The sequence below is a fragment of the Centrocercus urophasianus genome, unplaced genomic scaffold (assembly GCF_019232065.1).
Source record: "Centrocercus urophasianus isolate 14NV4802_14NV808 unplaced genomic scaffold, USGS_Curo_1.0 seq_25, whole genome shotgun sequence".
Lineage (NCBI taxonomy): Eukaryota > Metazoa > Chordata > Aves > Galliformes > Phasianidae > Centrocercus > Centrocercus urophasianus.
Window position 1 is genome coordinate 506,281 of NW_024884811.1, and position 10,593 is coordinate 516,873.

The 10,593-nt window shown below is 42.5% G+C and overlaps 1 protein-coding gene across 1 annotated transcript; it reads right to left on the reverse strand.

The window, feature by feature from the left end:
- Window positions 1-1,971: 1,971 nt before the first annotated feature.
- Window positions 1,972-7,451, reverse strand: KCNV2 (potassium voltage-gated channel modifier subfamily V member 2). The gene is made up of 2 exons (XM_042825990.1): window positions 6,102-7,451; window positions 1,972-2,250 (listed from the first exon to the last, which is right to left on the reverse strand). The coding sequence occupies exons 1-2, from the start codon at window positions 7,449-7,451 to the stop codon at window positions 1,972-1,974; spliced, it is 1,629 nt and encodes a 542-aa protein (XP_042681924.1).
- Between the last annotated feature and the right edge of the window lie 3,142 nt (window positions 7,452-10,593).

The following is a 10,593-nucleotide window of genomic DNA, read 5'->3' on the forward strand; positions in this document are numbered from 1 at the left end:
TTTATTTACCTGCCACCACCTCACTGAACTGCAGAGGGGGTTTGAGAGAGTGACTTCCTTTGATTTCAGGACTCTGGTTCTGATGTTGCTTCCAGAAGGACAACGTAAATTCATGCCACCTTATAGTGGTAAATCAGCTGCTGCTTCTCAGTGAATGCCAGGATTGTGTCTGCTGCAGTGTGTGTCATCCACAACAGCAAGTATCTATTGCATTCAACTCATGGGGCTCAGCTGTGCCTTAAAGTCATGGTTTAGTTTTTAACAGCTGATCAGTGCACAGTTTCTACAGAATGAAATGACAGATGGGCTTGTAATACCTTTGTCTGGAGATAGAGAATGAGAAGGGCAACTTGGTTACTAATTACCTTCTCATCACTGAAAGGAAGAATGGCCCAATGCTTGACACACTGTGCATGGACGTGGCAAAATTAATGAACTTTTTTACCCTCAGCTGTCTAAGGAGTGAGCTTCAAACACCATTGTCTCCAGCATGACTGAGCTTTGAGTATGGCCATTTACATTCAATAGGGCAGCACAGAAACATCTTGGGTGTTCAGAAAACTAAAATGCACTTCTGCTGTCAGGCTGTTTCACGGCAAGAGTGTTGTGCTGCTGAGCAGCAGTCATTTCCATTGCTTCTTTTTATTACTGTGTTTACTCTGTGTGGGTCTGAGTATCAATTAAGTAACTTCCAGATGTATTGTTCAGATTCCTGATTTTTAACTGCTAGGGCTGCTCTTATGTAGAAAGAATATTCCTGATATGCAGCCGCCTAATGCATGAAATGCTGATCCTGTTCAGTATTATTGTTGCTATTTGTTATTTAGTTCTAGGGATGAGATTCTGACACATGCAAAAGTCCAGCCATGTGAGAAGTCTCAGTACTCGCAGGAAGTATGGAGCACCTGGAGCTGAACCAAGATGTCAGATGCGTGTCCTAATAATGGCTGTGTGAACCTTGTCTTTAAATGATGTCTAAATTTCGTTATAGTTAAGTGCTGATAAGATCCTTTGCATGAAAAGTCTTTATGAGATATTATCTATTACACATTTCATTTCAGGGTTTTTACAGAATGTTTCTCTATCATTTATGTTCTCTGACAGGCCTATTATTATTTTAACAATTCAATAAACAGATACATTAGATGCTGTAGAATAGTTTATCACTTAATCCTACACCTAGAGAAGCTTTTGGCTTGGAAGTGTCTGCAAAACTGATGACATTTATGAGCTCATACTCCAGATATCCCCACTAATTCTTGACATAATGGAAGATGATTACAGAAGTGGTAGAGGGAGAAATAGTAAACCAGCGTTTACTAATGCTGGTGTTTTACCAGCGTTGCTCACCTAGGTGTGAAAATAGGAGTCACTTGCAGTGCTACATTTGGAAAATACAATTGGGACACTGATAGGTAAGCTATCAGTGCAAGGGGAAACTGAAAGCTCAAGGAGGACAGATGCTGCTAATATTCAAGAAATCATCTTAGGCTGTTTTCATTATTTTGAAAGCTGGTGAAAAACTGATTTCAGCAATGCAGTCAATGTAGTGAGTATTCTGTAAGAAGTTTGATTTTTAAGACTGCCCTGGCAGCAGAGAAATGGCCAAACCTTAATTACAGCATTTTTGGTTTTTTTTCCCTTTTGTCTGGTTTGTTTTCAGCAAGGGTCTGGCCAGTTGCAGGGGTCCCATCTTCTTGTGGGTCTAATTCAGAGTTTCTGGGCTGTATGTCTGAAGAACATCATTTAGGTATCTCATGAGCACATAAGCTCGTGAACCTAATACTGCCAATAAAAAAAATGTTGTTGTAATCTGAGCCTTTTTTTTCTTTCAAAAACAGCTTCCTTGCAGGCATATTTCACTGCCTACTTTTTGTTACTTTCAACCTTTTCAGTTCTTTAGTTATCTTTGCTGATTCATTTCTTTTCCTCCAGCTTCTCTGTTTCAGCCTCACATCCAAAGCTCTGCTCCTATCCGTGTTGTGGCAAGGAGCGAGCTCCACCTTCTCCACAGCATTCAGAGATTTTCTTCATGGCTCTCCGCGTGAAGTCCACCTTCCCTCTCTCTTTCTTGAGAGCAGTGTACTCGTAGGCTTTGAGTTTGCTGTAATAGTCTGAGAACTTGTTGTAGAGGATGGAGATGGGCATGCCGTTCAGGATTATCCCAAAAGCAATGCACAGGAATGCAAACAGGCGGCCGAGGTGAGTTTCTGGACACATGTCTCCGTATCCCACAGTGGAGATGCTGACCTACGGGCAAACCAGCATTCAGCTTATTAGCAGGGAGGCTGCATACAGGCACTTATTTCCTCCGCACTTTTGTAGGTATGTGTAGGCAGTGAGCAGGGGCAATTCTGAAGTTGATGAGAACACACGTCCTCTGTGTCTAAATCTGGCATGCTTATAGAAACCAGTATTTTAGGAGTTACTGTGTAGGTTTTATTTTGAGTATTAATATTGATTATCATGTATATACAAGTATTACGTACAATGAAAAATATGTGAAAAGCTATTTGTGAAATGTATTTCTATAATGTGAGCACCACTGGAAGAAGTGATCCAGGAGAATGAAGCATATATATAATGATACAGTAGACTGAATCTTTGAATGATACGAGGAGCTATGGAAAAAAAGTGAAGATCTTACTCAATTGCCTAGAAGGCTGTGCACGCTTACAATATGTATGTATTTATAGTGATAAATTGCTTGATCTGCCTCATCCTTTTTATGTCAGAGGTTAAACCAGTGTAGTCTGTGCATACCTTCAGTGGGGAGTGTTCCTGTTTGTTTCAGTTTATGGGTATACAAAAAGCTTCTCCTGAATTCACCCCTTTGAAGAAGTTTAGGGAGTTGTTGAAAATGCTTCTGTTTGTGTGTGGGGGAGAGGGGGGAAGGGGTGTGGTGGTATTTAATGTATCTGTTTTATATGAATCTGTGAATTTTCCTTTCACATGTACTTCATAGAGGTTTTTTTGTATTTTTTTTCTGAGCCTTCAAGATTTTCTCTTTTTAGATTACGTATGTATGAAGAAGCTTTGATGTATGGGCCCAGCACTGTATCAAGTACTGAATTAAAATTTGTAAACTCTGTAAAATTTTGTTTTCAGAATTCCTGGATGTTAGTTTATGAGGATGTTACATAAAGAATGATGGACTACCAACCAGACAACATGAAATAACTCCTAAGTTTTATTATCCCACTTTACACATCTTGTGTTTTTATGGTGTTTACATTTAGTAAAAATAACTTGTTTTTCTTTGTCGGGTAAAACTCACAGGCTTCTGCAATGTGGCACTTCCTTGTATTATTCCTATTCAAGAGGTGTTTTTCAGCCAATGAACTTTATTTAATCTTCTTCTCAGTATCTAAAGAGAATGCATGTATCTACAAAATGGTGATATAAAACTTCTGTAGGAATATACCACCGGAAATAGGAGTTTCACTGTAATGCCCCTGTGGCTTTAGCTCTGAGTATAAGTCTTAAGAAGGTCATGGAGTGTAGTCTTCCATCTTCTAACATGCTAAATAAAATGTTATTTCAAATGAAGTAAGCATTAGGGTACATGAGACAGCACAGATAAGCGTATTTGTAGGATGCACCTTGTGCTTCCTGCAGAATAAAAAGGATTAGTCATTTGGTTTAATGGAAATTAAGTCACTGGATTTGAATGATAATACAGGATAAATATCTCCAAAAATAAATACTGAGATGAAGGCAAGATGTTTATCTCTAGCAGCCAGGACAAAACCATTATCCTGTGATAAGGTTCTGTTCCACTGGCACAGTCTTCTAATCACTGTGACAGTCTGGGAGGAACATTTGTTCTTTCCTGTGGGTCAGATTGCAGACGTTGTTGGATTTTGATGAAATTTGAGTAATCTGGATATCTCAGTTTTTATTCTTAATGAATTAATGGGCTCTAAAAAAAATGTTTTATGCCATAGAATTTCAGTGTGCAAGCTACAGCATCTCTTTTGGAGGCACTTGCTTTGCTAAATAGGAATTTCTTAAATAGTCATTGTTACATGGATTTCAGAGCAGTACTTAAATAATCATGGCATTATCAGCTTGCAGATGTGATCTCTCATGCTTTTTGCGTGTATCCTGCATATTCAGAAAATCACTGCAGACATATGGGGAATTTCCACATTTCATCAGCCACTGTTGAAACAGAACTGTTGGCCACAGTCTCCCCAGAGGCTGCCCAGGAAAGTGTTCTCAGACAGGTTGGTGTTGCTGTCCTGTGTGCCCTGTGCTGAGCTGATCATCCAGGATGAGGAGGTCTCCTGACTCCTCTGAAGTTTTTTTGCCTGGGCTTTTTTCCCTGGAAGGTGCCCAAGAGCCATGCCTTAAATGTGGATTATGCAGGATGGGATCAGTTGCCATGAGATGAAATATAGAAACTCTGCATATGGCAACAGGCTAAAACAAGTCGCAGAGTAGTGGAAAGCAAAGACACACCCAGCTCCCCTCTGACTTGATTCAGGCTGCTGTAGGCACAGCTGCTATGCCATAACAGAGCTGCTGTTTTCTCTCTCTTTTTTTTTTTTTTTTTTTTCAATATTGCTAGTTGTGACTGAGAGGGATTTTTTCCCCCTCTCCTCAGCGCCTGGGAAAAAAACACCATCTTTTCCCTGCCAAAACATTGCTGTAGAGATGATAATTGAAAAGCTGAGAAGCTGCCATACCTGAGCATGAAGATTATCTACTAAGCATTTACTCAAAGCCTGTGGCTCCCTTCCCAGCTTTCACTGTTAGCCCCAATAAACCCACAGGTGTTTCTTTTGTATTGGCAGCTCATCTTGAAGGATATAACTATCATTTTAATTGTCCATTACACTGAGAAAATAGGGTTAAACTGTTGTAAGTAAATGCACGGCCATCCTTGATGACAAACACTTCTGGGGTGAGTTTGGGAAGAAATGAGTTTGGGAGAATGGGAATCATTCTGCCATAGCCAGGAAACATCTAAGCAAAGGAGCGGGCATTAAGCTCTCACCGTTCTGTGTTCCTGGCTATAATTTAATGCCCCCACAAGATGTGAACTTACCTTAGCCTGGAAAACACTGCCTTAGAAACATTTCTCCATATAACACAGTGCATTGCAGGTCAGTGATAGTTCAGACCTCAAGGTGATGTGCTCAAATGTGCATCACCCCAGTGGCAGACTCTAGAAATGAGGTCATTCTGCCTTTCTTTCTGAGGCTTGCCAGCAGAAGCTCAGTCAGTTACCACCACCCCTACTGTTTTGAGAGGGACTACAATCACAGTCTTTCTGGCAGAGGCTGCAAAAAATATTCAGGATGACATTAACCAGCCATTAACCATCCCTCCCTGTTATGGGATGCAGACAGATGACCTAGATGTAGAGGGCAGTTTATCTCAGCTCCCTGAGCTATTCTGCTTATTTTGTATTTATTTCTCTGCAAGACTGGCATACATTAAATAATCACCAATGTGTCTATGTGTACAAACGTATCATGAAAATGGCACTTAAGGAGCAGGATGCAACAGCTGCTGGTTCTAATGAATTTTAATGGCCAGAGCTCTGGGATGGTTTAACTTTTCAAATGTGACTGTCCAGAGTACCATGAAAAACAAAAAACATGTCTTACCCTCTTGCAGTTACATGATGGATCACAGTATGTCTTCAAAAACCGCAGGCATGAAAGTCTCATGTCAACCTACAATCAGTTAGACTGATCTACACTGTTTGGTTTGTTTTGGTAACACTGACAACAGAATTTAGTGGAAAAATGCTTTTCTGTGTTATTTTGCACCCTTCTTTAAAAGGCAAGTACTGCCTGTGTTTGGTCAGATGGGAATGTCACTGCCGGCAGCCTGATTAAGTCCTGATTAAAGCTTACAACAGAGGTGAATGAGTGCATGCATGTGTGTGCGTGAGTGAGTGCATATGTCCTGTAAGCTCAGAATTCAGAGCAGATGTTCACTGATCTGGGTCTTTTGTTTTCAAGACTGTCAGCATCTCTATCATGGGAGGGGAGAGGAAGGAAGGATAGGGAAAGGAGGGAAGAGAGGGAAGAGGAAGGAAGGGGAAGATCTCTGGCTACCGAGCAAGGCGAGTTGAGTTTACTTACGGCAGCCCACCACCAAGCATGGGGGATGCTGGTGAAGTTGGTACTGGATACATCGTGCTCCACTGTGTAGACCATGGCAGAGAAGGCGAAGATGCCCATGGCAATGAAGAGCAAAAGGCAGCCCACCTGCTGGTAGCATTGGCGCAAGGTAAAGCCAAAGGCACGCAGCCCTGTGGAGTGGCGGGCCAGCTTGAGGATGCGGAAGATGCGCATGAGACGCATGATACGAAGCACTTGTCCCACTTTGCCCACCCGTCCCACCTTCTCGATATCATACTCATGCTGAGAGCCCCGACCTCGGGGCTGGTCATCATCAGTGAAGCATTCAAGCAACAGCTGCAGGTAGAGGGGCAGGATGGCAATGAGGTCTACAGCATTGAGGGCGCTGCTGGCAAAACGACGCAGGTCTGGTGTGGAGACCAAGCGTAGCAAGTACTCCAGCGTGAAGAACACGATGCACAGAGTCTCAATGTGCTCCAGGACAGGCCGACTCTCTCCACTCTTCTTGTCTACCTGCTGCATCTCCTCCACTGTATTGAGTGCCAGAGCCACCACAGAGATGAGCACGAAGAAGCTGGAGGCCACTGCCATCACTTTGGCAGTGACGGAGGAGAAGGGCTTCTCCATGAGGTTCCAGAGGCGCCAGCGCTGGGGCCCATAGTAGCGCATGTGATGGAAGAGCTGCTCATTCTCCTGAGCCTCTGCCTGGGAGCGCAGCTCACGCTGGACTTTCAGCTGCTCGCTCAGCTCGTCGCGACGCTCCTCAAAGCAGATGCGGCAGCAGCGGGGTGTGTATTTGAGCCGCACGCCCCAGTAGCTCAGCTCCTCCAAGAAGCTGCGTGGGCACAGCTCATCCCGCACCCGGAGCACCCCTGAAGCATAGAAGTTGTACACCAGCTGAAAGACAGCTGGGTCTCGGTCGAAGAAATACTCATCCACCTGGGCAGCGTAGTCATCACACAGGCCCAGCTGGCAGCGACGGTCTGTGGAAGTGGCCAGGCGGCCCAGGCGGGTCTTGGGATAGGTGGCCACTGCCTGGTAGGTGAGACGGTAGCTCTGGCCACCAACATTAATGTTCAGCACGGATGAAGTGGAAGGCCTGGCTGGGGCCCCAGGGGAAAAGACCGGGGAGAAAGGAATGGATGATGAGAGCTTGTTTTCTCCTTCAAATGGGTCCCCTGTTGGCCATTTTCCTTGGTCTTTTTCTTCTTCTTCCTCATCTTCATCATCCACGTAATAGTTGTAGTTTCCCTCCGGTCCAAGGAGCAGCATGGGCTGAGAGCTCAGTGGAGCAGTTCCAGAAAAATCACTCTGCTTGTCTAAACACACACCTTCATTATCCTTCCCCATGTTGGGCTGTGTGAAGACACTTGATACTTCCCTTTCTCTTCCTTTATGTTTAAGGAATGGAAATTGTCTCCTCATGTTAAACTGCAACATACTATTTCTCCTTGCTTTTCTCCCTTATTTTCATCCACTTGGTTGAGAAATTAGCATCAGTCCTTTCTGGCACTAATAGGACGGAGAGTACCACTTTCTTCTCTCTTTACTGGTATCAAACACAGCAGCAGTTCTGCATTTTTCCTCTTGCCAGTTGCCACTTCAGTTGCTATGAAAGCTGAGTGTGGGATATAGACACATGAAGACTGCTGTTGACCGTTTTAATCTTGCTGACAGGGAAGATTTGAGTGCTTAGAGAAGGGGATTTAAAGGCTATTATCCTGTTTCAGCCTCATCTCCCTCAGGCTGTGACGTGAATGATTATGGATCCATAAACATATGAAAATTCAGTATGGTAAAAAAAAATCCTAAAAGTCTATTGATAATAAAAAACATATATTTCCTTAATTCAAGATTATAAGGATTAAGAATAATCTGAAAGTGAAAATATCTGAGGAGCAGAGAGGAGAGGGAGGGAACACTACTCCTTTCATTCATCTACATGAGTATATGGGGGTCTTAGTTCTCCTTAATTAAAATTATGAATAATTAAAATGCAGATATTGTGTGGAAATTCATTATCAAAGGTCTTAAAGTGCTTTCCAAAGGTAAGAAAATAAATACAAACAGACTGTGTCCCATGCTCTTCTTGACACAGCGTAAGTAAAGGAGAACATGTGCATAAGTTTCTAGCATGCTTTGCTTCAAACTCTTCTTGAGATGCTGCAAAACAGAGCAAAATTTCTACCTTTGGCAGCACCCTCACTGGTACAGAAGGCTGCAGTGAATGCCTGGAGCACCTGAAAGCCCAATTTTTTTTCTGTTGCTTCTAAGTCAGGACAAATTCTTGTTGAATCTTGAGCTATCGTGTTAAACATCCCAGCAATCCTGCAACAGCAGCTTTATTAAAACATTGGCAAATTTGAAAACTAGCCTGAGGCGCCAAGAATAAAGGGAGGTATCCTGGTTTCAGCCCTTGCTCCTTAAACATTTATGCCTTTTCCCAAGTATCTCAATGCAAAAACAATCTCTCAGTCTCATAGCATGACATTCAAGTTTCTGTTAAACATTTTTTTCATCTTTGGCCATGTTACCTTTGTGTTTCTTTCTGCTCAGTGTCACAGCTTCACCATGCCCGGCTTCCCTGTCAGTAAGGGGCCTAACAGCAGCTAGTTCTAGGTGGGTTTCCCATGCTGATGACTGCTTTTCAAAAAGGCAGGTAGGCCTGGACTGAACCAACACTGTGATGTGGTCCGCAGCACTGCTATGTCAGACCACTGCCAATAGCATGAACCTTTGTCTTTGCACCTGGGGCAGACATAACCAGGGCAAATTTGAATGCTCATCTTCAGGCCCTGGAGGAAGGTGTGATCTGGAAATGGACCAGCTGCTGCAATTCAGAGATTTCTCAAACATAGGCAGCAGGTACTCCAAGAAGCTGTTCTAGTCTGATGTGGCTGAGTTCTGCCCCAGCTTGAGATCTTACACATGCTGCAAAGTGATGCTGTTGGAAAAAGCCATAAAGTGAGAGTTTTGAGGCTTATTAATTTGACTGATATAACTGGAAAAAAAGATGAGCTGTTTTCAAGCAAGTGTATCTTCAGGGTCTGATTTTGTCAGCTGTTGAGCAGAAAGTGTTACTTCTGCCATATCTCACCTCATTAATATCCTTAGTGGTACTGTAGCCATGAAAGTCTGCCCCTTGGACGTGATGCATGTACATGGCTTGCCTTGTGTAAAAGCAAGTGTTGCACAGTGCCTGAACCTGTGTATTGCTAAGAGCTTTCCATCTGCAGTCCTTTAGCCTTTCTTCTCTCACAGCTTCTGACCCTTTTTCACATGCTGTCAGGACATTCTATCCCTGCTCACCTGTGGCAATATTTTTCCTTTGTTGTTCTCCACTCCTGCTGTTGTGTTGTTAATCTCAAGTATTTTCCTGCAAACTCCAGTAATTTTGTTTTGGTGGTATTTTATTTACTGTAAGACCTAAACTTTTTCCCCTTTTTCTCTGCCTCCTGGTTGTAGCTTTAATGTTTACTTGGTCCTGATGAGCAGAAAGATATAATAGCTGAGAATTTTTGCACTGCATCTGTTCTCAGACTGTATCCTGATGGATCAGTGGATCATAGTGCATAGACCAAGGCTTCTTCAGGTTACACTGTTTAAGGCATGCATTATTAGCAGTTCATATTCAAGTGTGTTTGGAAATGTTTTGCTTCATAAGTTCTTCTCCACTGTCCGTTCTGTTTCTTCATTCAAAAAAATGTAACGCTTATACTAATTAGAAATGCCAGTGCCTTATTATTACAGGCTCTCATCTGCTCTGCAGTTTTCTTTGAACATTAAAACATGTCATGGTTAGTCCTTTGTTACCAGTCTTAATACAAATTAATGAACATTTCAGTGCTGTTTCTTTCGCCTTAGCAAATTACTTCAGGCATAAGAAAAACACTAATTGGAAATACTGTCATTTCACTACCAAAAATTCTTGAATATTTCTTAATTAAGATTCAGGTGAGAGTATGTTAATACTGCTTTTCCCAGCCTTTGCTGTAACATTTTGTTTTGCTTTTTGCTGGTCTGCACAGTCCCAGTTCTGAGAGGTCTATGGAAATGCTCACTGCTCACTACTAGTACTGTACTGCAGCAGCATCAGCCTCTAGCAGGTGGAACTGATGTCTGTCAGATGCTAAAACTTTGTGACATTCCTACTAAGGAGAACAAGAAAGGCCACTAGCAAGCTAATGACTCTAACCTAGATATTCTTGGGAGGGAAATTCTCAGACACCTGAGGGTCTCTGCTTGAACTTGCCCAAATAGAAAAAACAGGTAAAATAAGGTTTCGCAGTCACTCATCCCCAGTCTAGTTAGTTAGGACATTTTTCCCCCTTCATTTTTCTTCCTTGGCTACCTTATTTGTTTTGTAGGTGGGATGCAGAGCAGCAAATTAGGAAACATAAAGTAGAAGGATCAGCTGCTATTTTTTATATTGCATATTGCCAGGCTTCTACTACTCACAGTCGCTTGTAGTGGCTCATTCATAAATATTAAT

What these genes read in the sequence shown, in the direction of transcription:
- KCNV2 (XM_042825990.1), bottom strand. Translation starts at nt 7,451, where the DNA reads ATGGGGAAGGATAATGAAGGTGTGTGTTTAGACAAGCAGAGTGATTTT. An exon ending in ATGCTTGGTGGTGGGCTGCC is followed by an intron (nt 2,251 to 6,101) that starts GTAAGTAAACTC and finishes GTTTGCCCGTAG; the next exon opens with GTCAGCATCTCCACTGTGGG.